At 48.1% G+C, this 27,207-nt stretch overlaps 1 protein-coding gene across 2 annotated transcripts; it reads left to right on the top strand.

Moving 5' to 3' along the window:
- The first annotated feature begins 49 nt into the window (after positions 1-49).
- SCAMP5 (secretory carrier membrane protein 5) lies at positions 50-27,141 on the top strand. Of its 2 annotated transcripts, none has more exons than XM_044980067.1 (7): positions 50-166; positions 12,172-12,238; positions 12,680-12,808; positions 16,658-16,814; positions 19,658-19,759; positions 20,450-20,567; positions 22,104-27,141. In XM_044980067.1, the coding sequence occupies exons 2-7, from the start codon at positions 12,232-12,234 to the stop codon at positions 22,296-22,298; spliced, it is 708 nt and encodes a 235-aa protein (XP_044836002.1). In that variant the 5' UTR covers positions 50-166; positions 12,172-12,231; the 3' UTR covers positions 22,299-27,141. The 2 variants fall into 2 exon arrangements, with proteins under 2 accessions (XP_044836002.1, XP_044836004.1); XM_044980069.1 differs by lacking the exon at positions 50-166 and adding an exon at positions 8,565-8,580.
- The last annotated feature ends 66 nt before the right edge of the window (positions 27,142-27,207 follow it).

Genomic DNA, 27,207 nt, shown 5'->3' with positions numbered 1-27,207 from the left:
GCGGGCACGGCCCGTGGCGGGGAGGGGGACAGTGAGAGGGCGGAGCTAGGCGCGAGCCGCGGTCGCTGCGGCAGGAGGCGGGGGCTGTGGGGCGCGGAACCGGAGCTGCCTGCCCTGGACGGGCTGCGGGGCCTGACGCTCTGCGCTGCTCGGGCGCTGCAGGGAGGTGAGTCCCGCGGGCCCTGTCAGCCTCGCAGTGACGGCAGCCGGGCCCCCGCGGCTCCAGCCCCCTGGGCGAGCAGTGCGGGGCTCGGCCGGGCTGGGGGCTGCCCCGTCCCGCTGCCAGTGTGCGCGTGCCAAGGGGCCCTGCACCCCCCGTGTGCGCGCCCGTGCCAAGGCGCCTTGCGCCCCCCCACCCGTGGGTTCGCGCCCGTGCCCAGACGGGCCGGGGCCTTGCTTCCCCCCCCCCCACCCGTGGGTTCGCGCCCGTGCCCAGACGGGCCGGGGCCTTGCTTCCCCCCCCCCACCCGTGGGTGCGCGCCCGTGCCCAGACGGGCCGGGGCCTTGCTTCCCCCCCCCACCCGTGGGTGCGCGCCCGTGCCCAGACGGGCCGGGGCCTTGCTTGCCCCCCACCCACCCGTGGGTGCGTGCCCGTGCCCAGATGGGCCGGGGCCTTGCTTCCCCCCCACCCACCCGTGGGTGCGCGCCCGTGCCCAGACGGGCCGGGGCCTTGCTTCCCCCCCCCCCACCCGTGGGTGCGCGCCCGTGCCCAGATGGGCCGGGGCCTCGCGTCCCCCCCACCCACCCGGGGCTGCGCGCCCGTGCCCAGCCGGGCGGGGGCCTTGCGTCCCCCCCCCCCCGTGGGTGCGCGCCCGTGCCCAGACGGGCCGGGGCCTTGCTTCCCCCCCCCCACCCGTGGGTGCGCGCCCGTGCCCAGACGGGCCGGGGCCTTGCTTCCCCCCCCCACCCGGCGGCGCGCGCCCGTGCCCAGACGGGCCGGGGCCTTGCGCCCCCCCCCCCCCCCCGTGGGTGCGCGCCCGTGCCCAGACGGGCCGGGGCCTTGCTTCCCCCCCCCCCACCCGTGGGTGCGCGCCCGTGCCCAGCCGGGCCGGGGCCTTGCGACCCCCCCACCCTCCCGTGGGTGCGCGCCCCTGCCCAGACGGGCCGGGGCCTTGCTTCCCCCCCACCCACCCGTGGGTGCGCGCCCGTGCCCAGAAGAGACCTTCCCCCCCCAACACGCGTGGGTGTGCATGTGCCCTGAGTGGGCCTTGCACTCCCCAACCCGTAGATGTGCACGTGCCAAAGGGCCTTGCACCTCTCTGCCCAAGTGTGTGCATGTGCCCAGAGGGGGCCTTGCACCCCCCAGTCCGTGTGCATGCTCCTGCCTGGGGGGGCCTTGCACCTCCCCCATCTGTGTGCATGCTCCTGCCCAGGGGGGCCTTGCACCCCCCAATCCGTGTGCGAACTCTTGCACAGAAGGGGCTTTGCACCCCCGTAGCCCATGTGCATTCAGGCACCCAGAAGGGACCGTGCAGCCCCCAGTCCGTGCGGGCGTGTGACTGCCAATATGCCCCCCACCATTCCTCTTGTGCATGTGTGCAAGTGGTCTTTTCACTAACCTTAAATGACAAAAATACCCTTGCAGGTGTGTGTATGCAAAGGGGCCTTCTGTCCCACTCTGTGGGTGTGTTTGCGTGTGCAAAGGGGCCTTCCACCACCTACTGTCTCTCTCACTGAGTGTGCAGGGATTTTTTTTGGAAGACCTGATTGCCTTCTGCATGGTGACATAATCAGTGGAATGTACAACTGGCTTGTTTATTAACATGCAGTGAGTAACTGTCACGTGTATTGCAATGAAAGATGGGCCCAAGCTGAAGAAACCTACTTCCCTGATATTGTGGGGTGTTTTGAAGTTGGAACTTGGATTTGAATTTTGTCGGGGCCCCCATCTTTATAACGTGCTGAACCAAAACCCTAGATCTGAATGCCTTAGCATGCTGGAGCATTGGCTAGCTGGATGCAAGTCTTGTGTCTTGATCCCAGCTCCAATTACAATGCAAGAGAAAATTCCTAAAGTGGTAGGCGGGTGAATTAATGCTGCCCAGTTGAAATACACTGGGGCCCTGTGCCTACTGCGTGTGGGAGGTGGGTTAATAACCCAGTGACTCTCACCACAGACCTTCCTATTACAAGAGAGAGAGGAGTTGAGTATTCCAGTGAAATCCCCACCACAGTCCCCATCTGAAGATGAGTTGCAGGGTTGTGGGAGAAGATATTGTACCTGCCTATTTTTATGGTCCTTTTTCTCACTTGTGTGTTTTTCTCTATCAAGGGGAAAGTGTGAATTAGTGTAAACCCTATTACCACCCAGTATGTCACATTTTAGGGAGCTGGAGTGTTAGTCATTTCAGATAAATGTTAAGGAAGATTCAGAGAGTGCTTTTCTATGTATAGCATTGGCTATACAGACAATCCGGGCCCCGATGTTGGAAATGTGGAGCCCGCATGCAGCTAATCTGCAGGCAGTAGTGGGAATTTCACTGCATAAAGAGAAAATGTCCATTACTTTTTTTTATGAAGGCCAAATGGTGGTCCAATTAAAGTCAATGGTAAAATGTCCATTGTCTGCAGTAGGGCTAGGATTTGGTCCCAAATATGTGTTGTGTATTTGTTTTACTTTTCGTCACTCGTAGTTAACCTATTGGACCTTGTCTGTGCAAATGATTTTCTTTCTGGAGGGCTAGATAGGCCTTGTAGGTAAAAGTGACTCTCTCTGGTCTGCACTTGCACTTCTACCACAAGTAATAACAGAGGGACTGGAATATTCAGCAAACTGACTGTCTGAGCATGAACTTAATAGCTGGACTAGATGTGCAGGTGATGGGGACAGTAGGCTGGGTTCGGACGGTTGTGTTGGGTGACTTTGTTTATGTGAAAGTGACTTTGCGTCAGTTTAAGCCCCATACCTGGGTTTGATCACTAAAGGGGCTTTACGGATTTGTGTGCTGGATTTTTGTAAATGTTTTTGCTAATTTTCTGTGCATCCATGATTGGGCACTTAACTTGAGCACCCTTGGGACACAACCTTGGAGCTGATCCTTTGGAATTGCTGAGCAGCGCCAACTCCCATTGTTTGCAAGTGGAGCTATGTGTGCTCAACTCTCCTGTTTGGGCACATGCTGTCAGAGGCCTCAGCTGCTCATCTTGGCAGAAATGCCATGCCAGTGTGTGTTATCCCCAATGCCAGACCTTCTTCTGCATCCTCCTGGGTGCCAAAAGCACCAGCTATCAGGACCTCACTTTCCCCTGGCACATTCTGTGATGCTGTTCTCTGTTTTCTATGCAAAAATCTCATAATCACTCCCATAACCGCATTGGTCATTGGGGCACCATCACTGATGAGCAATCAACCAATTGTCTCCACCACTGACGATTGTGTGTCAGTGCTTGAGTCTCCATGAAGTCCATTCCTGTCCACTTTTTTATGTTGTCAGTCCATCTCTTCTTCTGTCTACCTCTTTTTTTTCTTCTTGTAGATGCAAAAATCGACAGCACGGTAAAAATTGAAAACCTGGAGATGGTATCCAATTGAGCTTCTTATCCAAATAATACAGGAGCTGCGGTAGTGCCTTGTTTATTTCCATACTTAATTCAATGAAACTTCACTTAATGAAGCTGCCTTGCTGCAAAATTTAGGTCCAGCTTGCCATTGGTACAGGGACTTAATAATAAGGTGCTATTTGTACATATCTATTTATGGGTTTTTTAATAGTATCTAAGCACTATCACTTTAAAGCTCACCAAGGAGATACACTGGGAGAGCTTCAGACAGAGACCTACAAGATGAACATATGCCCCCTCATGGTTAGTAAAATCAAACAGGTACTAGGTCTGTTATTGAGAATAATGCCTCCCTGTGAGAGGGCAAGGTGTCAGTTTAACTGGAGTGGTGGTTAGGCCTCTGCTACAATTAAGAATCTCGCTAGTGCAGCTTTGGTATCACCTGGAGTCCCTTAGATTTGATCCTGCTAAATCTTGCTTTTGTTTTGGGTAGTGACATGCAGTTGACACTACTGTAGCCTAGTTGGTGAGCAGACTCTGCCTAGTGATGGACAAAAGGTAGGTGTTTATCCTTCTTCTTTTAAATCTATCAGCAGCCTTTGGGACCATCATCTATGAAGTTTTGTTTAGCCTGAAAGCCATGATTGGGTGGATGGTACCGCTCTTGAGTGCTTCTGGTTTTCCTCTCTGGAAGGATCCCAGAAAGTGTTTTGAAGCAATGGCTTACCTGTCTTGTGGATTCGTGCTTGGGCTTAAGTGGGGTTCTATTCATGAGTATGTACACACCCATTTCTTCTCAGTGTACATATGAGGACGTTGTGGGAACTAGACCATTTGAGCTGTGATGCAGTTAGTTCAGAGCTCTACAGCTTCAGCAGACACATGCTCCATGTGGCTACTAAACTATTTGGCAACCTTGGTGCATATATTAAACCAAAGTTCTGACAAATGCTCTTCCTTCTGGGTGCAATTCATGGTGCTGATACTGATTTCTAATACCCTATGTGTGCCCCTAGCCCTATCAATCTAAAAATCCCTGGAGCTTAATTTCCTGAGAGACACTCTCCTTCCCTATGCACAGCAGTAGTATCTGAGGTCACTATGGGTCCCTAAGCAGTCAGCCTATACCTTTAAATGCCTGGGGACATGGCGTTCTAAGTGGATGGCCTTTGACTCTAGAATTCTCATTCCTTCTCTTCCTTCCCGCCTACTCCCTCAGTTGATCTAACCAAGCCCAAGTCTGCTGACCTTCGGGACCTAGTGTAAGGCATTTGAGATTATTTATGCATTTATTTTGCAGTGTATTGTTTTTTAAACTCTGCATGTGCCCAGAACTGATCTGTACTTGGTGCACTTTATAAATTAAAAACGTTCACAAGCACTTTAATTTCTGAATGCAAGTAAGTTGTAGATCCAGGTCTCAAACACGCGGGCTGCATGCGGCCCATGGAGTTATTTTCTGTGGCCCGCCATAGGGGCCAACTCCACCGGCAGCCAAGCTCCCCTCCACCGGCTGCCAAGCTCTCCTCGCCCCACACCCTACCCCCCGAGCACACTGCATCCCTTCTCCTCCGCCTAACTCCCAGTGCTTCCCAACGCCAAACAGCTGTTTGGCAGCACTTAGGACTTCCCAGAAGGGAGGAGGGAGGAGTGGGGATGTCGACACAGTGCAGTGTAGCCACCGCAGTAAGTGGATCTAACAACATTGACTTCAGTTATGTTAGTCACGTAACTGAAGTTGCATAAGTTAGATCGATTTACCGCGGGAGTGTAGACCAGGCCTAAGCCTCTCCCTGCCCCACATTACTGAATCTTCTTTTACTCTTCTGGCTGCAGCCAGCACTTTAGTTGGAACACATGTTTTAGGCCTTTGTAGCCAGTGGCCTACTCTAATGGCTTTTCCGGGGTGGACAATAGATCTGGGTATATGTATAAATACTGTAGAGACGTGTGTCTAATATATGTAAAAGCTCCTTCATTTTCAGTTTAACCTGTTTTTACCCAAAATAATCCTGGGTTTTACAAAAAGTATTATGGTTTTTTTCCAATTTTTCATTCTACTTTTGTATCATTCAAATATATTAAAAAACTTGTTTTATTAGGAAAACATGAGATATATGTATTACGATAATGCATTAGTCTGTGTGTATATGCAAAGCTGCCTGTTGAAGCAAGGCTATGTATTAGTCTAGCAGATAAACACAATAAACAAACAGGTATGCACACAAGCTCTGAAATGGGTGCGCATCTGACCGTACAGATGAATCTCACGCCCACCACGTGCACATTTCAAGCTGTTAGCAGATAACAGTTTAAAGATCTGACACACTAAAATGGGAAAAAAACTAAAATCTATATTAGAATACGTTTCAGAACACAAGGAAATATTCGAACGTTTAAAAAAACCCAAAAACTGGAGAAAAGGATGCAGTTGGGTGTGTGCACTGCAAATGGTGTGGCCCAATTATTAAATGTAAATAGTTATAGGCTAATAGTTCTAAGTCTGCAACAGTCAACTGTTTATTCAAGTGAAAAGTGTTATTTGGGGGTTAGAGATGTATTGTTTTCTTAAACTCAGAGGTGGCATTGTGTTTTGAGTTCTGTTTTAGTTCTGCAGCAAACCACATTGAATTATGTTAATCAAAGCATTAATCTACTGAATACTTCCCCCCAGTTCTTCCATCAACCAAAATAAACCCCAATATTTACCCAGAAAAATTAATATTTTTTACACCAATTTCCACCTGTTTTTGCTGTTGTAATAATAAACACTGATAAATTCTCAGGAAAAATAAAATAAAATAAAACCCGAAAACAAAGGGCTATATATATATACCATAAACAATGGAAAGGAGTGATTTGCCATACCAGGGGTGATTTTCATGCTGATTGAAGGTAGCTGGGATCATTCTGTCTGAGGATCATCCCATGGAATGTTGCAGTGAAGCCAGCTATTTTTTGTTTTGTTTTTTGGGGGGGCGGGGGGGGGGGGGTGGGGTGGTTGTTGTTTTTTGCAGGAGGGGAGGAGGAGGAGGCAGGAAGGGATTCAATTTACTCCCTTACAGTATGTCTACCCTACGAAATTACTCCGATTTTACAGAAGTCGATCTTTGGGAACAGATTGTATAAAGTCGAGTGCATGCATCCACACTAAGCACTTTAATTCGGCGGTGTGTGTCCATAGTACCATGGCAAGTGTCGACTTTCGGAGCGGTGCACTGTGGTAGCCATCCCACTGTTCCTGCAGTCCCTGCTGCCCATTGGAATTCTGGGTTGAGCTCCCAATGCCTGATGGGGCCAAAAATTTGTCGCAGGTGGTTATGGGTAAATGTTGTCGGTCAACCCCGCCTCTGTGAAAGCAACAGCAGACAATCATTTAGTGCCCTTTTCCCTGGATTGCCCAAGCAGACACCATAGCACGGCAAGCATGGAGCCCGTTCAGCCTTATTTCACTTTCACTGTATGTCTACTGGATGCTGCTGATAGACGTGGTACTCCAGTGCTACACAGCAGCAGCTCCTTGCCTTTGCAAGTTAGCAAAGATGGTTACCAGTCATACTGTACCGTCTGCTGCTGTCATGGGTGCTCCTGGCCGGCCTCGGTGAGGTTGGTTGGGGGCGCCTGGACAAAAATGGGAATGACTCCCCAGGTCATTCTCTTCTTTAAGTTTTGTCTAATGGAGAGTCGGTGCTGCCTAGAATAGAATATCAGGCAAGCCTGCTAAAGAACCACAGATGCAAACGGCCACTCTGGTCCCGCAGAAATGATGAGCTGCATGCCATTCTAGGGGTGCCCGTACAACAACCCCACCCCTCGCTTCCCTCCTCCCCCACCCCTCCCGGGCTACCTTGGCAGTTATCCCCCCATTTGTGTGATGAAGTAATAAAGAATGCATGTATTTGAAACAACACTGACTTTATTGCCTCTGCAAGCAGAGATCAAAAGGGGATGGGGAGGGGAGGGCAGTTGGCTTACAGGGAAGTAGAGTGAACCACCATTCTGCACTTGCTCAGCCTATAGTTGGACTGCTCCTTACTACTGTCCAGGGTTCATGAGCCATGGCAGCAAAGGGTGGGCTGGGGTAGGTGCGACCACGCGGTGCTGCCGACTGGGAGAGCAGCTTGAGGCAGAAGCCTCCAGCTGGCATGATATTCCAGGCAGGACTGAATCTCCATTACACAAAACTTAAAGAGAGAATGACCCAAAGTCATTCCCATTTTTTTCCAGGCGCCCCCGACCGACCTCACCGAGGCCGGCCAGGAGCACCCATGTCTGCCCAGGTGCCCCCGACCAACCTCACTGAGGCCAGCCAGGAGCACCCATGTCTGCCCAGGTGCCCCCGACCGACCTCACTGAGGCCAGCCAGGAGCACCCACGGGATGACGATGATGGATACCAGTCATGCTGCACCGTCTGCCATCCGCAAGGCAAGGCAAGGGGATGCTGCTGTGTAGTGCTGCAGTGCCGCATCTGCCAGCAGCACCCAGTAGACGTGAGAGGACAGTGAAAAAAGGCGAGAAACGATTTTTTCCTATTGCTTTCATGGAGGGGGGTGGGAGGGCTGATGACATGTACCCAGGACCACCCGTTACAATGTTTTTGCCACATCAGGCATTGAGAGCTCAACCCAGAATTCAAATGGTTGGCGGAGACTGCGGGAACTGTGGGATAGCTACAGTTGTCATCACCCTTCCCTCCGTGAGAGCAACTGCAGACAATCATTTCGCGCCTTTTTTCCGCGCAGACGCCATAGCACGGCAAGCATGGAGCCCATTCAGCTCACCGCAGCAGTTATGAGCACTGTAAACACCTCACGCATTATCGTGCAGTTTATGCAGAACCAGAAGCTGAAAAACCAGGCGAGGAGGTGACGGCAGCGCGGTGACGAGAGTGATGAAGACATGGACACAGACTTCTCTCAAACCGCGGGCCCCGGCAATGTGGACATCATGGTGTTAATGAGGCAGGTTCATGTCGTGGAACGCCGATTCTGGGCCCGGGAAAGAAGCACAGACTGGTGGGATCGCAGAGTGTTGCAGGTCTGGGATGATTCCCAGTGGCTCCGAAACTTTCACATGCGTAAGGGCACTTTCATGGAACTTTGTGACATGCTTTCCCCTGCCCTGAACTGCAAGAATACCAAGATGAGAGCAGCCCTCACAGTTCACAAGTGAGTGGCAATAGCCCTCTGGAAGCTTGCAACGCCAGACAGCTGCCGGTCAGTCCGGAATCAATTTGGAGTGGGCAAATCTACTGTGGGGGTTGCTGTCATGCAAGTAGCCAATGCAATCACTGAGCTGCTGCTATCAAAGGTAGTGACTCTGGGAAATGTGCAGGTCATAGTGGGTGGCTTTGCTACAATGGGGTTCCCTAACTGTGGTGGGGCGATAGACGGAACACATATCCCTATCTTAGGACCGGACCACCTTGGAAGCCAGTACATAAACCACAAGGGGTACTTTTCAATGGTGCTGCAAGCACTGGTGGATCACAAGGGACGTTTCACCGACATCAACGTGGGATGGCTGTGAAAGGTTCATGACACTCGTGTCTTCAGGAACTCTGGTTTGTTTAAACGGCTGCAGGAAGGGATTTACTTCCCAGACCATAAAATAACTGTTGGGGATGTTGAAATGCCTGTAGTTATCCTTGGGGACCCAGCCTACCCCTTAATGCCCTGGCTCATGAAGCCATACACAGGCAGCCTGGACAGTAGTAAGGAGCTGTTCAACTATAGCCTTTAGCCCTCCCTCCACCTCACCATGTGAGTGGTATCAGGGAAGATCCCTGCTAACCAAACGCAAACAGCTCAGCGCCAATGCCCCACCACCCCCACCGCTTGGCTAACTGCGGAGAGGATTTCTTTTCAGCCACAGGCAAACGGCCCTGTAGCGGGCCGGTGTGGCTCCCCTCCTCCCCGGAGAGGGTTGAGCCCCGGACACAGGAAGGGGCGGGGCTACAGCGTGGTGAGCCCGCCCCTCAGAGGGTCAGACGGCGACCCGGAAGAATAAAAGCCGGGCCTTCTAGCCCAGTCAGTGCCCAGCCACCGGGGAGACCAGACCTGTCTGAGGGAGCTCCTGACGGAGGAACCGCTGGAGCCCCGGACAGCTGCCTGGACTGGCTGGAGAGCACCTTATCCCGCTACTGGGAAGACCTGCCGGAGCTTCCCCGCACCACCTACGACGAGGAGCCAGAGGAAGCGGCCCCGCTACCGTGCTGTTACCCCGAGGAACCCCCGGAGCACGATTGGCCGGACTTCCCCGGGGAACTACCTGATCTACCCCCCAGCCCGGGTTGTGAGGAACCCATGCAGTGGGACTTCCCGGGACCAGACGCCGTGGACCAGGTAGGACCAGAGGGGGATATTGGAAGTGGCCCGGGGGCAGCCGACCTCAGTCAGGCTGCTGACCAGACTGAGCCCATGTCAGTGTGTTGCGGTCAGGATCCCCACTGACCGTCAGCGGTGACGACCGCTGCCTAGGGCCCCGGGCCGGGACACAGTGGAGTGGGTGGGCCTGTGTCCCCCCTGCCACCCCACTCACGGGTGGCAGTTATCCCCCTCACCCTATTGCTCAGCCTGCCACAAGAGGCCTGAGCCCCTGTACTGTTCCTGGCTCAGCCTGCCACAAGAGGCCTGAGCCCCTGTACTGTTCCTGGCTCAGCCTGCCACAAGAGGCCTGAGCCCCTGTACTATTCATTGTTCAGCCTGCTGCAAGAGGCCTGAGCTCCTGTACTATTCACTGTTTGCAGCCCAGCCCCTGCACCAGAGGGCCTGGGCCTTTCCTGAACTGTTTGCAGCCCAGCCCCTGCACCAGAGGTCCTGGGCCTTTCTTGAACTGTTGGCAGCCCAGCCCCTGCACCAGAGGGCCTGGGCCTTTCTTGAACTGTTTACAGCCCCGCCCCTGCACCAGAGGGCTGGGGCCTTACCCAGACTGTGGATACTGTTGCAGCTCAGCCTTGCAGAAAAGGCCCGAGCCCCAACTGACTCTGTCTTGGTCACCTAGCCTTAAAGGGACAGGACAGAACCCCCGTGAGACCAGCGGGCCGGTGTGGCTCCCCTCCTCCCCTCAGAGGGTTGAGCCCCGGACCCGCCTGTTACAAGCCCAATAGGAACGGCCACCTATGAACGTCCCCTTAATTAAATTCCCATATTTCAACCGGGTTACCATGAACGATATCACTCTCCTGAGGATAACACAGCGAGATAAAAAACGGATATTGCTTGAATGCCAGCAAACACTGGGACCATACGCTGCCAGGCTTTGTCATGCAGTGATACCAGATTACTTGCTACTAGCACTAGTAAAGTGTCCTACCATGGAGGATGGAATAAGGCTGCTCTCCCCAGAAACCTTCTGCAAAGGCTTTTAGAGTACCTCCAGGAGAGCTTCATGGAGATGTCTCTGGAGGACTTCTGCTCCATCCTCAGACACGTTAACAGACTTTTCCATTAGCTGTACTGGCCACAAATGCATCCCAAGTCCTCAGGGCAAATTAATCATTAAAAAACACTTGCTGTTAAACCATGTTTTATATTTACAAAGGTACACTCACCAGAGGTCCCTTCTATGGTTTCATGGTCCGGGATACCACCTTGGGAGGGTTAGGAGGGTATTTCAGTCAGGGTGAGGAAAAGATACTGGCTGTCGGGGAGAACGGTGTGCTGTGTGATCTCATCAACCTCATCGTCGTCCTCCTCCATCTTCCCCATCCACAAAATCCTCAGGTATGGCGACTGAGAGTACCCCATCATCCGAGTCCACAGACAGGGATGGGATAGTGGTGGTGGCCCCCCCTAGAATTGCCTGTAGCTCAGCGTAGAAACGGCATGTCTGCGACTCTGTCCCAGAGCATCCATTTGATTCATTGGCTTTCTGGTACGCTTGTCTCAGCTCCCTAAGTTTCACGTGGCACTGTGTTGAGTCCCTGTTGTGGCCTCTGTCCATCATGGCCTTGGAGATTTTTTCAAATGTTTTGGCATTCCATCTTTTGGAATGGGGTTCTGATAGCACGGGTTCGTCTCCCCATACAGTGATCAGATCCAGTACCTCCCGTATGGTCCATGCTGGAGCTCTTTTTCGATTCTGGGACTGCATGGTGACCTATGCTGATCAGCTCTCCACACTGGGCAAACAGGAAATGAAATTCAAAAGTTCGCAGGGCTTTTCCTGTCTACCTGGCCAGTGCATCCGAGTTCAGATTGCTGTCCAGAGCGGTCACAATGGTGCACTGTGGGAGGCCAATACCATCGAATTGCGTCCACACTAACACTAATTCAAACTGGCAATGTCGATTTCAGCGCTACTCCCCTCATCGGGGAGGAGTACAGAAATCAATTTTAAGAGCCCTTTATGTCGACAAAAATGGCTTTGTTGCGTGGACGGGTGCAGGGTTAATTCAATTTAACGCTGCTAAATTTGACCTAAACTCGTAGTGTAGACCAGGCCTTAATTTTGGAAGGATATACATTGGAGAAATGCCAAGAGACTACATGGATTTCCCCAGGCTTGAATCAGCGGGGTGGTGGGGAGGGATTATAGTGTTAGGATATTTGCACTTCCGGTAACAGAGTAAATCCTGGGAAGTGGTTGAATGTAGAGGAAACATTATTTCCTGTTGTTCTCAATGTCTGTTTCCTTAGTGTCATTACTGTCTCTTGATTTCTTCCAGTTTTGGCAGAGGTGCGAGCTGTTCTCTAACGTAGCTGCGGAGTAGAGACAGACAGACACCATGGCAGGTAAGGAAAAATCTCTGCTGGATCTTGTAGAACTGGTTTTTCTATTGAAGGGCTCAGTGCTTTAATGAAGGTATCATATTGGCCTTTGCAACTAAGTTTACGTTCAATGGGGTCATATGTGTCACAAAGGGTATAATTTGGCCTGCACAATCTTTATTCCTGGTGATTGTGTGTGGAAAGAAAGAGCCCAGCTGGACTGTCGGAGCCCAAGCTGAGTTGCAGGGCTGGCAATGAGGGGAAATCATCTTTTTTTACTTATAAACTGAGCAAATCTGAGCTGGTAATCAGTGGGACAGAAACATGTAAACCCACTAGACTACTTTCAAAGTCACTGCTCAGGTTAGATCAGCGTTTTAACCAATCAGCAACATCAGATCAGTTTGGAGGAACAGACTTGTGTTGGGCTCTGTTCAGTGATACATATTTTATCTCTTGTCACAGAAAAGGTGAACAATTTTCCTCCACTCCCAAGATTCATCCCCTTGAAGCCATGTTTCTACCAGGATTTTGATGATGACATTCCACCACAGCATCGCACCTTGGCCAAGCGCCTTTACTACCTCTGGATGTGTAAGTCATCCCTGGGGCAGGCACCCTGTGTCTGCAGGAGAGGAAGGGATCAGATGGGTCAAGAGAGAAATGCTCATGCCTGCTTCTCTGAATGCTCTTCTCTAGAAGTGTTAGTGTAAAGAACAAAGTGGCACTAAGGGAAACATCATCCTGCCCCAGAGTCTAGGGACTTTTTGTCTCTTGCATATTTCTGAAGAGATTTAAACTAGTGATGGGATCTGGGTCCTGACATTCAGCTCCAAATCTCAGCTTCTCCATATTTGGGGAGTGGGGTTCTGGGTTGGGCCATTATAAAGAGGCCCCAGTCACAGAGTTTGGGTTCCAGTTGGGATCTGATTTTCTGGAAGGTTGAGCTCCTCTCTAGCTTTAACTCTGCTGGAGCCAGTCCTAGAACTCGTCTCAGGGTGTCCTCCCACAGCCTCTAGGTGATCACGTGTACTTCACAAACTAGAGACCACTCATGAATTCTGCTCCCTCACAGAGCCTGCCCTGAGGTGGAACAGATCAGCCAATGAGTTTATCTTTGCTGAAGGATTTACTGCTCTGATTTTCTCCCTGTCAGATTCCCTCAGCCAGAGGACTCGTCACTTGGGAAATGTAGGCCTACTAGCACACTTCCAAGTATTTAATTGCAGCGATATCTGTGCTTGGGCTCTCCGTTCCCTGCCAAAAAACCCATGCAAGGTTTTTGCAGATCCTGCCAGGCCCTTCTGAGCCAGGAATCTGAGCCAGATTGAGGTGGAAGACATGGAGCTGTCCTCCAGCCCTGTGTTTTAGGTCACTACTCCCCCATTTCCCAGTTTGCAGATTCCACATCCAGCCCAAAGCCACATGGCTGCCTCTGAAGCTGAAATGCCACTTTAAATTACTGAGTACATGGCCTCTGATGCAGTGAGCAGTCGCTTTCGCCCAGCCAAAAAGTGTAACCTCTGCAGTACCCTGCTCCCCAGGGTGCAGGCGCTTGAGGCTTTCCTCAGAGTCAAACCTCACCTGCCCCTTCTGCAGCTGCTGTGTGATGTGCTCTCCTCCAAGCTGTGGTCCCTTGGGTAGTTCCTAATGCCACTGATGCAACAAACTGGCAGCTGGAATTGATTTCCTTTGCATAGGGACCATCTACTAATTTGACCAGTGGGCAAGTAAAGCAGGCAGAGTGGCAGGTTTCCCTATGAGGGAAGAGGATAGGTTTTACACCCCCTTTGGGCTGCCCTTCCTTCAGGTGTATTTTTCCCCCTTCTGAAGCCTGGTGTAGAGCTTGCCATCTCTTTGCTCTGGGTATCCTGACCCCAAGGGCATTCAGTGTAGCCAGAGTGCACAGTTTGTGTAACTTTACTAAACAGAGTGCAGCTAAGTGAGTAAATTTCCCCAGGAGATACACTTGCTTAGGAAACCCAGCTGGTGCTGAGATTCAGTGTCACAACTGCCTGAGCAAATTGGGGTATGCGGGGAATGTTTAATCAGAAGTTCACTTCTGAGAAACCACCACTGCATTTGGCATGATTTGGCCCCTTTACTGGCTGGCCCGGTGGAGGACCAAGGATTGAATGGCCCTTGGAAACTAAACTTGTTCCCAGAGGAGATCCCTCCAGGTTGAGGTTACAGCATTCCTGGTGGAGAAGCTTGCATAGCTACTCCATCTGCCCTGTGCCTAAATTGAGGACTTCTGTGTAGCAGTGATAGTCCTAGTGACTGAAGTCACTACCCTTTTTTTAAACGAGATGGAAGATTGTTCCACCTGTGTCCAGGGCCGTCCCTACTCATACACAAAGTATGCAGCTGTGTGGGGCACCAGGATATTCGGGGTACCAAATTTCCTGGTGCCCCTGTGCTGTGGTGTGCTGCTCCAACCCCTGCCTCACCTCTTCCCCATGGCCCCCGCCCTGCTCCGCCCCAGCCCCACCTCTTCCCACCCCTGCTCTGCCCCAGCCCCATCGCCTCTCCCTTGAGGACTGAAGCAGGGCCAGGCCTGCACTCACTGGCAGAGGGAAGTGCAGCAACCTAGCCCCAGCTGTGCCGCCAGTGACTGCTGGGGGATGGTTCCCCCTGCCCCCCAAACCAGGGCATAGGGCCCCAGAATAGCTAGGGACGGCCCTGCCTGTTTCCCTCCCCTCCCCACATTCTATTTCTGAAGCTTTACTGGTGAGTTTGCTGCTATGTAAACCAGGACAGTGCAGATGTTTTTTTTAGGTAGAAGTTCTGAGATGGGGTGGGATGGAAGCAGGGAGAGGAGGAGCTGTTAATGAATATTTCCATCCTCCTTCTTTGGAGGGGGGGAATGCTGCTGGGTGATTGGATGGCACATACAGGGTCTGTGGGAGCAGGTGCTGGGCACCCTCTGCCTTTAAGATGACCTCTGTTCCTTATCAGATGTTCTCTCTGAACATTGAAAGCAAAATGGAGTGTTGCATTGAAGCAACCTTCCTTGGGGAGTGGTGTGTGCTCCAAGTGCAGGTTAGAAGGAGCTGAATCAGCACCAAAGGGACTGGGTGTTTATGCTTTTAACTCATGCATCTGTCTCCTCCAATGGACTTCCCACCCTGCGGACTTGCCCAGTTTTCAGCATTGGTTCTGTGTCCTGCTAGGAGTCTGGAGCTGCGCTAGCTTTCCCCTTCCTCATTCAGGGAGGCTGTTGTAGTGACACTGACAAATTATTCTGTTAAATGTATTTTGCTGGGTGCCAGGAGGGAGGTGTACAATCACTTTGACGCCCCATTCCTGATTTGGCTGCACTCATTACACTTGTATTTAATAGGCCCCTTTTTGTTCTTTGAGCCTTGAAAAGCAAAAGCACAAACACCACATCACTGTTGAACTCGCTGAGATTGTTTCTATTAACTTGCTGTCCAGGGAGACCCTTTAGGTGAGCCTGTCCCCTGGGGAGAAGACATGTCAGAAAGGAGTTCAAAATGTCCCCTGGGGGAAAAAAAAGCCAGGGTGGGGGGGAGGGCTCAGACAGTGATGGGACATCCTTGAGTGCTGCATGATGTAATGCACATGTGGATGCCTTGCCCATCAGATCACTGGGTTGACTGAATATTTTCATCTCGTACTGCGAAGCATCCCAGCTGGCTGCTCCATTACATTGCTTGGTGGGCATTAATTCTGATTGGAACAGAGATTCATCCTGAAGTTCTGAGGCACAGAAATGACAGATTCTCCTCTGCATTGTCTAGTCTCTGGTAGGCTTCCCATCATTTTAGTAGGACTGTATCACTTAGCCTCCTAGTATCTTATTGGAGAAATATTTTTCCTGTTGAACTGATCTGGACGTGCCATAGACCAGTTAGGAACTTGTGACTTCAGTTCTCAGAATCGATCAGTTGGTGGCTCAAGCAGATTTGTCCTTGGAAAGGCAGCTTGGCTACTTGGTCCAACTCGCCTGGGAACGCACTCCCTTTCGTGAAGCCATCGTTGGTGGCAAGTGAGAAGCTTCCTTTAGCTCTCTCATTTCCATCCTTTGGTGGCAAGAGAGAAATGAATTGTGTTTCAGTTACTCTAACTCGTAGATGATTGTACCTTTCTGCCGCCCCCAAACTCTCACCTCCTGTAATGGGTGACACATGCAGAGGAGCCACAATTGGGCCATGATTCATTGATGCCAGTCTGCTCTTGCTAGCTTGGAACTATTGCCCCAGGGAGCCTGGTGGGCATGGAAAGACTAATTGTGAGAATTATAGAGGGGAGAAGGATGATAAAAACTGAAGACAAAACCCCACCTTTGGATAAACCTGCCTGAACATTTCTGAACCCCATGGACGTAGCCACCTGAAGGGTCCCTCCAGTCACAGCTTACTTTCTTGCAGTGTGCTACTTTGCTCCCTCTGTGTGTCTTGTGTGTATATATGTTTGCAGTGAACAGCATCACCTTGGCAGTGAATCTGATTGGCTGCCTCGCATGGCTGATTGGAGGCGGTGGAGCTGTTAATTTTGGACTGGCAATTCTCTGGCTCCTTCTCTTTACACCCTGCTCCTATGTCTGCTGGTTTAGACCTATTTACAAAGCCTTCAAGTAAGTGGTCACAGCTGGGCACAGCTTCTCATTGTCTTTCCCCTTTCTTCTCATGACTAACCAATGCTTAGACTGGGTCACCTCTATCTGGGAATCCCTCCCTTCCCTTCCTACCTTTAACTGTACTTTCCTACCTTGAAATCTTGGATGTTCAGGATTAAGATCTCTGCTCTCCATAAAGACTAATATATCAAATATATACTTTCCCTCTGAGTGGGGTTCTTGACTGTGAGTCATGGGAGATTGGGAAGTGTATGTGAACAGAAAACTTTGAATGCTGTGTTCTATCACATGGTAACTTGGACCAGAGTCCACAGGTACAGTGCATAATGAATGGCTACATTCCAGCTCTGTTCCTGCCCAAGTTAACAGACTTTGTGCTTTTGCTGCAGAATGTGGAGGCTCCTGAAGAGAGATTCCTTGAGGATCAGAGAAACTCTGACAGCCCTTCTCTGATACTAGAACCGGAGATGGGAAAATAGGTCAATATTTAGATGAGTTGCAAGTGCTTCTTCCTAACATCACAGCCCCCTCGTTCCAGCTAAGAACTATAGGGTGCCAGCAATCTTAGTGTTTAGAGCACGCTTCTCTGACTCTAGAATCCTCTGCATTGAGTCAATAACCAAAGGGGTCTAAAGTCCTGAGAGACAGAGAAGGGAGAGAGCAGCTAAACAGCTCCTCCTCTGGCTCTGATTTAGCAATGTACTTAAGCACCCGCTTAATTTTAAGCGTATGATTTGTCCCGGTGAAGTCAACAGAATGTAGGAACATGCTTGTGTATCTTGCTGAATCAGGGCCTTTAATTCTAAGGTTCATGCTTTGACTTTCAAGTCTCATTGGGCCATGGCGCAAAAGCGTGAGAAGAGGTATTGGAAATTGAGGTTCTTACAAATTCCTTTCTCCTGACACTAGAAGCTCAGATTCATTCTCAGGAAACCCGAAGACAGATCCTCAGCTGGTGTAAAGCTGCAAAGTTCCAATGGAACGATGGGAGTTTACATTAGTTGTTGGGTATCCAACTATCCCATTACCGCAAGAAATGTGGCTCCTAGACAACACACTAGCTCCAGAAACTCAGTTCTCTGCAGTCCCAGCTTGCGGGGGAGATCTGATTTTTATTTTTGGGGGTGAATATTTTCTTCCTACTAGAGACTCCTTTTACAAACTTTTTGGGGGTGGATAGCATGTATTTGTATTGGTTATGTGTGCAAATTAGAGCAATCCATGCATCACCAAATGTAAAGTACACCATTCTACCAGTCCCCTGCAGCTTGCTGAATGCTTCATTAGTTCCCTACTTGAGAGTAGGGTGGACTGATTAAAATCAAGGCGATTTTAAATCACCAAGTGAAATGCCTTGAGTTAAATACTCGATTTTAATCAACTTTTCCATTTGCACTTCAGTCATTTTCTAAAGAGGTGCATTCTCATTGGTTGGTATAACCATTAAAGCATGTTCACTTACAACTAAATAGAGCCTTTACATTAGTTTTGGTACATCTTTTTGGCTCCCTAGGAGGGTACGCTATAACTATATATGTGTATTTAAGCAGTTATGTAGCTTAATATTTTCAGATTTATTCATTGTCTATTTTAGTATCTTAGAAACTGGTGAACAGTATATTGTATATTTGCCAGATAATTTACTTTTTGCTTATGATTTGTGTCAAGCTGCATTGTGATGGTAACTGGAATTGAATGTAACACTCGGCACAGCATATAAAATTAATTTTTATTAGACAAAACAAGCCCTTAATACAGTACATGACCTTTGTGCCATATTTATAAAGCTTGACCTCAGAAGCTATATGTTTTCCCCCTGATTCTTTCTTAATACAGAAAAACAGCCTTTAACTAAGTTTTTGATACAGGCTTATGGATTTAGCTTAGTTGTTTTTTATTTACATGTTTTAAGAGATTATAATAATTTTAGGCCTTAACTGATTTCATTTTAAACAGGTTTATTGTTAATTTAAATAACAAAATTAAAAAATTAAATTAAAAAATTGTTTTTTTTGTCCACCCTGCTTGCAAGGAGGAAGAGTGGTTCAGTGGATAGGGACATGGACTCAGGAGAGCTGGGTTCAATTCCCCAGTCAGACATAGATTGGTGTGACTTTGTCCATTTCCTAGCTGCAAATTGGGGATAATACTTCACTGCTTCACAGGGGTGTTGAGGATAAAATCTGCTAACTATGAAGTGCTCTAATAATATGGTAATTAGGACTATGTAAGTAGCTAAATAGGGTATGTCTACACAGGGATAAAAGACCTGCAGCAGGCCCAGGTCAACTGATTCAGGCTCATGGAGTTCAGGCTGTGGGGTTAAAAATCGCTGTGTGGATGTTAGGGTTCTAGCTGGAGTCCCAGCTCTGGGACTGTCCACCCCTCGCAGGGTCCCAGAGCTCTGGCTTCAGCCTGAACCCAAATGCCTACCAGCAGATTTTTCAGCCCAGGAGCCCTGCAAGCCCGAGTCAGGCCAATCACTGGTTTTTTATCCCTGTGTAGACATAGCCATAGAGCCTTGGAGAAGCTCTGCTCTCTGACGCCCATTTGCCCAGCTTGAGCCCCTCATTTTCCTTTCTCCTTCTTTATGCTGTGATGTCACTATCCTGACTATTCTTTGAGGGCAACTCTTGTTCACACTGGACCATCCGTTCCCATTCTCATCCACTGCATCATGGCAAAAATAAAAGGGATTGTTTAGCTGAGCTGGTGGCAGAGATACTGGGTGTTCAGGGTGACGAGAGCTTCCTTGCTGCCATTCGGAGTGCAGCTTGAGTACCAATTGAGACATGGGTAGCAGTGAGGAGGATGAGGATGATAAGTTGTTTCTCTTGTAGGACAGACAGTTCTTTCAGCTTCATGGCTTTCTTCTTCACCTTCATGGCCCAGCTGGTGATCAGCATTATCCAGGCGGTGGGGATCCCTGGCTGGGGAGTCTGGTAAGGAAGACAGGAAGCTGTCACGTTCAACCTTTCTTCTCTTCAGGGGCTTGGCACAGCTGACTCCTGTTAGGATGGAGGAAGAAAAAAATTCCAGAGTCCCCTGTTCAGGACATCGAGTGGGTGGAAGTGGGAGTATGGAAGGAGTGCATTAGTGGAGTGGGAGGAGAAGGGGGATGAAGGATGTGATGTGGTGGAGAAAGGAGGTAGAACATAAGAACGACCATACTGGATCAGACCAAAGGTCCATCTAGCCCAGTATCCTGTCTTCTGACAGTGGCCAATGCCAGGTGCCCCAGAGGGAATTAACAGAACAGGTAACATCAAGTGATCTGTTTCTTGTCGCCCATTCCCAGCTTCTAACAAACAGAGGCTAGGGACACCATCCCTGCCCATCCTGGCTAATAGCCATTGATGGACCTATCCTCTGTGAACTTATCTAGTTCTTTTAGGAGGCATTGGGAAGGCCCTTAGGGTGCTTGTTGGTTTCAGGAATGGCTTAGTATTATCTTCTGTCAGCCAGGGAAAGGGTCATCCAAGATACTGAAGGGTTTGGGAGAAGAATCATTTTAGAGTGAGGTTTGCCACTTGCAGCATACAAAGCCAATGGGGAAAAAAACATAGCTACTGGATATGCATGGCTGCAACAATGCCGTTGTCTAACCAGAACCCTTTTTCATCTCCCTGCAGTGGCTGGATTGCAGCAATATCCTTCTTTGGGACCAACGTAGGTGCAGCTGTGGTGATGCTTATCCCCACCATCATGTTTACAGTCGTGGCAGTCTTCTCCTTCATTGCCCTCAGTATGGTATGAGTGCTGGATTAGAGACTAGAAATTGTGACATTTTCTGGGTGGTCTTCTGGGGAGGAGATCCAAGCCGGGATGTTTATTGCTTCATGGTGTTTCTAGAGAGAGCTCCACTGGGTACTTTCCATCCTTTGTTCTGTTAGGAGCAACCCTTTGTTCACAATTTCCGTTGCCACTGTTGCATTTAGGGCTGAAACAACTGTTTTTGTCAAACTTAGAACCTTTCCAAATCTAGTGCTGTCAGATCTAGGACAGGACTTGACCCTTGATGTTTGAGTTCCCTTAGGCTCTGGCAAGATGCAGGTTGTGGGCTGCTGAATTAAAAAAACAAAAAAAAAAAGAGACGTACTCTTATTGCTTAGCTCATCCTAGAAGCTGAGCAAGAATGACTTAAATAAGAATGTTGATTGCTTGCATAGCTTGGGCTCCCTTGAGAAATTCTTGGGTACGGTAAGAAATGTTTAGAATTTTTAAAAAGTTTAGCAAGAATCTAAAATAAATCAAATTCAAGTCTTCACTAAGGCCCCAAACTTTCCGTTTCTCCTGTTCCTGGACTTCGTTCTCACTTACAGAGGTCCGCTGCCCTGTGATTGGTTCCTTGATGGTGATCTTTATGGTTTAGAGCTAGGAACGAGCTCTTTAAAATCTTCACCTTATTTTTTTCCTGTCTTTGATGTGTGGGTTGCTCAGTCTTTATTACGACTTCTCTAATCCCCCAAAGCACAGACATGCATTCTCTGAGGTTAGCAAGATGGGTGGGGGCTCTTGAGGTTAGAAAATGAGGTAGGTGTTTATGAAAGGTATCTGATTAAATGCAACTTTCCTTCTATCCTGTTTCCTGCCTTAGGAATATGGATATAGAGGGGACTGAATCAGGGCTTTGGAGCTGTGCTCTGGCTCCGCTCCAGCTCCAGGCAAAATCCTGCAGCTCCACTGCTCCGGAGCTGCTCTGCGCTCCAGCTCCGGGCTCCGCTCCAAAGCCCTGGACTGAATGACTCTGGGGAAGACTTGTAATAGGGTAGGTTGTCTGTTCCAATCTATAGTGACCAATCGGTGATTGATCGGTGACATGTGTGCGTTGAGCTGATTGTCTCACTACTGTTTCCAGTGAACAGTTGCCCACATCATGAACTACCATCCCAACAGGTCAGTTTGCTTCTCTTGTTGGCAGTCTAGGTAGAGCACAAAAACTAAATGGAGATGGAGGATGAACTGCTTTCACCCATCAGAGCAGGTCCCATTAGGTCAGGGTTGAGCCTCTTTGGTCAGAATTGTTGCATTGCCAGGGTTGTTGCATGGAGCAGCCCAGACTTGAGGGCTGTCATTCCAACATCTGTCGGTTTCGGTCCTGATTCTGAGGGGTTGAGCACCTGTAACTGCCTATTAAGTCAATGGGAGCTGCAAGTGCTCAGCACCTCTTGGGATCGGACAGTTTGTGTTAGGTTCTGTCAGGCTAGCCAGATAATTAAAAAAATAGTTGGGGGCTCGCCTCTGTGAATCAATGATCTCTTTTCTCTCTACCTCTGCTCCACACAGGTGCATAAATTTTACCGGGGCAGCGGAGGGAGTTTCAGCAAAGCGCAAGAAGAGTGGACCACGGGAGCTTGGAAGAACCCGCATGTACAACAGGCAGCGCACAACGCGGCAGTCGGTGCTGCTCAAGGGGCCACGATGCAGCATGAAACACAGTATTCTGCCACCCCTAACTACACCTATTCCAATGAGATGTGAGCAGAAGACTCTGTCCTGAGGTGGGGGGGAGGGAGGAAAGGGAGAATACTGCTGAGCCAAGTCTGTGTAAGCATTTCAACAAGGGAAGTGTAAGATACTTGATTTTTCCCTCTACTCTAGAACAGGGTATTTTTTTTGTTTGTTTTTTTTCTGATTCTCTTTTCTCATTTTGAAGAAGCTGTGAGTTGACCTGCAGGACACTTGTGCTGTGCAGTAGTAACTGTGTGCTTGTGTTCCCCCGTGAAGTAGTGTACGGTGGTGATTTTTAAATTACTGTGGTGATAGGTGTATGTTTATAACATCAGCAAAAAAAAAACCCCAACAAGCTCACTAAAATGTCAAGAGCAAAACTGGAGATCCCTGACAACTTGGGAGTTCCAGTGGCTAATACTTCCAGTTGCTAATGTGTGGTTAGTAGTGGCTGCCTCTAGCGAGAACTGGTACCAGTTTATCCAATCCTGGGAATTCTCCTTTTTCTTGTAGCAGGTTACTAGCTGATTTAGTACTTAAATTCTCTGAAGCCAGTCCATATCCTCCCTCCTAGGTTCAGAGACAACAGGTTCTCCTAACACATGGTGTTGTAATTTATTCTTCGATGTATTGTGAGGAAGACAGTATTGGTGTGTAACTGTAGAGCAAGGGCTTCAAGGCAGTGTTGGGAATTTGCCCTGTTGAATTGTAGCAGACCTTCCCATTAGTATGAAACTTTGGTACATTCCAGAAGCTCCGGACTGAGTTCCATGCTCTGAGCCATATATTTTTAAGGTGTTCAGGTGGGGAAAAGTGATGGTAAAATTGGTGCAGTGTTTTTCAACAGATCTACTCTTCGGCATAGTAAGGGCCAAATCTTGTTACTAGACACATTGCTTCAGTGGTATTGCTTATGTATAGGGTGACCAGATGTCCCAATTTTTATAGGGACAGTCCCGATTTTTGGGTCGTCTTCTTATATAGGCTCCTATTACCCCCCCACCCCCTGTCCCTTTTATTCACATTTGCTGTCTGGTCACCCTACTTATGTAAATAGTGTGAACAGAATTTGGCCCTACAAATTATCTGCTGGTTTTAGGCTCCTTTGAAAACCAGAGCCTAAGGGAGTGAAGTGCCCAACTTCCCTTGAAATTCAGTGGGCTCAGGCTTGCTTGCAGATCCCAACCTTAATGTCCAAGAAGTGTTTACTCCTGTTGGCCCTGAAAACCCCATACAGCTAGGGGAGAGCGAGTTGGATTCAGACGTCATGCACGTTGTCAGTGTAGTAGTCAACTAAACTTGCACGGCCACATTTGCTGATACAAAATGCAGAAGAAAACAACAACTTCAATTTCAGATCCTGGCTGGAATTTACAGCCCTGGCAGTTAAAAGAAAATGGATGTTACTGGGAAGGAATAGGGGTGAAATATGCTTATTTTTAGAGAGAGACATTTTAGACTTTGAATGCACTTTAAGTAGGGAGGCCAAATTTTCTCCAAACCATAATCAGAAATTAGTTCAAATTTAATCTAATCTGGCCCCTTTGATCAAGTATCTCCTTTCTTCCCTGATCAATATTCCCCAAAGTCTTAAACCTGTAGCAGGCAAATGGTGGTCCTGTAATTTAGTAACCCAACATTCCACAGCTTATTAGTTTTCTAGTTGCGCTGCTTTTCAGTCCATCAAAACCCCATCTCTTAGCTGCCTAATAATGTCTGTATATGAAATATATATGCAAGAATTATGCCAGTATGAATGATTTTTTTCCAGCAAAGCCAACCAAGAATAAAGAAGTTTCCTTTTTAAGGATGCAACTTAAGTAATTCTGCAGCAGCCAGTTGTCTTTTGACAAGGCTGTGAAATAAAGGTATGATAAAAATGTATATATCTTATGGAGGAAAGGAAGCCTTCACTGAGCCTATTATATACTTAATCAGATTTTAAATATTGTGCAATTAATTATAGCTAGTCTAAAATGTATTCTACTAAACCTTGTGGTCTGTTAGTCCCCTGGTTGAGAATGTACAAATTAACAGTGATTAGTTTCACCTTCTGTATTTATCGTAAGAAAGACAAGCTATTAAAACAAGCAGTAACACAAACATACAGCTTTAGCCAGCTCTCCTGTCTATTATATCCCCAAAATCTATGAATGTGACTGATCCTCAGTAAAATGACACTGAATGCATCAGCATGGCTTCCACCGATGAGAGAAGCTGTGCAGAATACGGTACCTTGATTTAATTATTATTTGTACTTAACCTGTGACTGCTAGCCGAGTGATGCCAAGAGTTTAGATACTCCTCTAACTCTGGAGTAACACCAATGAAATCAAAGGATTTTCAGCAGATTCTCACCAGTATGAGATAATAATCTGCTGTGGCCCAATGATGGTATGTGCATTGGTGGAGTCAGCATTTCCAATGGCAAATCGGATGCCAATGTAGTTTTTTGGCTGGCAGGTAGGGTGAGTGGGGGTGTTGCTTCAAAACAGCAACAGCTCATTGGCCATAAAGTATTCACACAGTTAAATTCCACATAAACCTGCAACCCCCATTTTCTATCTTTTTGTCTGGAGATTCCTCACAGTCTTTAGTTTTATGTTCTACATGTGTCCAGCCAATTCCGAAAGGCAGGGCCATGAAGATATGATTATGTCACAGTGATCATCACTGGCACAGAACCGTGAATTTTGCCATTTATATGGACCTTGCTGCCTCGGATTAACGGTTCATTAGCTTTGATCTAGACCTGTTTCAAAGAGCACTATATCAAAGCAAGCAGCAGGGTCCACAAAGTTGCTATGACCATAGTGTGAAATGATCTGTTTTTACTGTGATTGTGGTGTGAATTACGCATAATTTTACTGTGACAAAATCTTAAGCCATAGTGATGCATCATAGGCCCAACTTCCATTCTGAGAGGCACAGGCATTTTGTTATCTTGCAAACAGTGGCATTTAGAGTCCTTGACTACACAATTGGGAGTGTTTCATGCCTATTAAAAATATGAATATTGTTAAGGAAATCACACAATGTTTTTTCCAACTGTATCTACTAAATGGAAAAACAAAACATTAGAATCTGTTTGCACTGTCCATTTGTCTATGCCTCATGAGTGCGTTGTGTCCAACCTTATTATGCACTAAGTTATGTATGCTAAGATTTTAACTCTAGTATAAAGCCCCTAGTACTTAATATAGGTCTTTCCAGAGACCTATCATTGCTCTAAAGACTGTATTATATAGAAAATATTTCACTCTTTGCTTTCCAATGCTTGTCCCTCAGCTAATCTCCACCATCTGCTCATTGGCTACCTGGAGTAATCCTCTCGCCTCTTGTGTAGATCTAATAAAAACTGGTTAATCCTGCATGGATTAGACTGCAGTGTAGATTGGTGCTTTGAAAGCTCACTGATGCCTGGTGCTCTGCTCTTATCTTCTCACAGCTCTATTTCTTTCCTCTTTCTCTTATTTTCCCCCCTCCCAGCAGCAAATTTCTTGCTGGCCTGAAAGTCATATTAAACCACAACAATACATGGAATCCTTGTTAGAATAAATAGAATAATTTTCTGAGGACTTGAAAACCTACTTCAGCAAACTGCACAAGTTCTTTAAATGGTGAGTTGTGCTCATTAATATTTCTGGTCCTCTTCATCCTCATGACCTGGAAACAACTTTCAGAAGCCAACACACTTAAGTGCACAGATATGCGCTGTGGCACTATAAAAAATATTTCACTGAATTGAGACATTCACAAGCTAACTTATAGCTATTTCCTCACTTTGCTAAAATGGAGCTTTATTCCTAATTCTGGCTGGAAAGAATTTGTTAAACTAGTTTGGAGTTTCAGCTGATCAGAATTAAGGACCTGCTGCTGTATTGAAGCAGGTATTCTAAGATTAACTACACTAAAGCACCATGGTTATGCCATCCCCATTTACGGAACTGACTCAGGCCCACCTTTGTAACACAAAAATAAAATAATAAACCTCACAGCCTGGGAGTAAAGTGCCAGGCATAGAATGAGAAAAGGGACATGGGACTCCATAACGGCATGAGAACAAATCTCTTCAAATTCTAAGAGAAAGCCCTTTGGGTTCTGGATAAGAATCTGGCTCAGTGTTCGAACTAGAGATGGGCTGAGGAGGGTCAGTGCTTGGATCTGAGTCAGGTGAAGGTTGAAGGCTGAAATCCAGCAATCTCCTCTCAGGAGAATTCCATCATTTTTTGGATTACACCAAGCCAAACAAGATCCTGGAGAATAAAAGGTCCCTTTGCTCTTTGGATTCAACCCAGATCCAGAATTAGAGAGGTGGGTGTAGATCTGTGGATTCAAATCCAACCGATTCCAGCTCAGTCCTGACTCTAGTTGGAACTTTGCATACCACACGTAACTTTTAATTTGTTGGTGGAGGCAAATGATGGTTGTGAGTGTAGCCTACTCTGTGACATAATTAGTCCTAACGTGAAGTGGTCTGGGATCTAATAATGTGCTTTCTGAGAAGGAAAGAGAAGGTTCTGTGGGAAATTTGCACTGAATCATGGTGGGTTCTGCTTCTGTAACAAACAGTAGAGAATGCTCCGGCGTGACAGGTTCTACGGAGCTCAGCTGGACAGTAGAGAAGGAAAGAACCTCTGTGACCAGTGTGTGTTTCAGCATAGTTCAGGGTAGTGATGGTGCCATATTATCCTTTCAATGTATCAACAGTCAGAGGATTTTTTTAAAATGTAAAACAAATGGATGGATGGTTTTATTAAATATTTGGACCATTTGTGACTATTCAGAAAGCTGCTGTTTCCTTGAGTCATTCCGTGTCTGTCCCTGATAAATCAGTGTCATTCTGGAGAATAACAATAAAAAATTCTCTAAAGCAAGGTGTGAAAATGTCGTTTGTTGCTCTTTATAAGTGAGTTTTGTGCAGGTAAAAGGTGCGGCT

This window comes from Mauremys mutica, chromosome 11, assembly GCF_020497125.1.
Source record: "Mauremys mutica isolate MM-2020 ecotype Southern chromosome 11, ASM2049712v1, whole genome shotgun sequence".
NCBI lineage: Eukaryota > Metazoa > Chordata > Testudines > Geoemydidae > Mauremys > Mauremys mutica.
This window is presented reverse-complemented; position numbering and strand designations above follow the sequence as displayed.

Coding starts and splice junctions, on each gene's coding strand:
- SCAMP5 (XM_044980067.1), top strand. Junction 12,809..16,657: donor CCTTTACTACCTCTGGATGT/GTAAGTCATCCC, acceptor ATATGTTTGCAG/TGAACAGCATCACCTTGGCA. Junction 19,760..20,449: donor ATCCCTGGCTGGGGAGTCTG/GTAAGGAAGACA, acceptor ATCTCCCTGCAG/TGGCTGGATTGCAGCAATAT.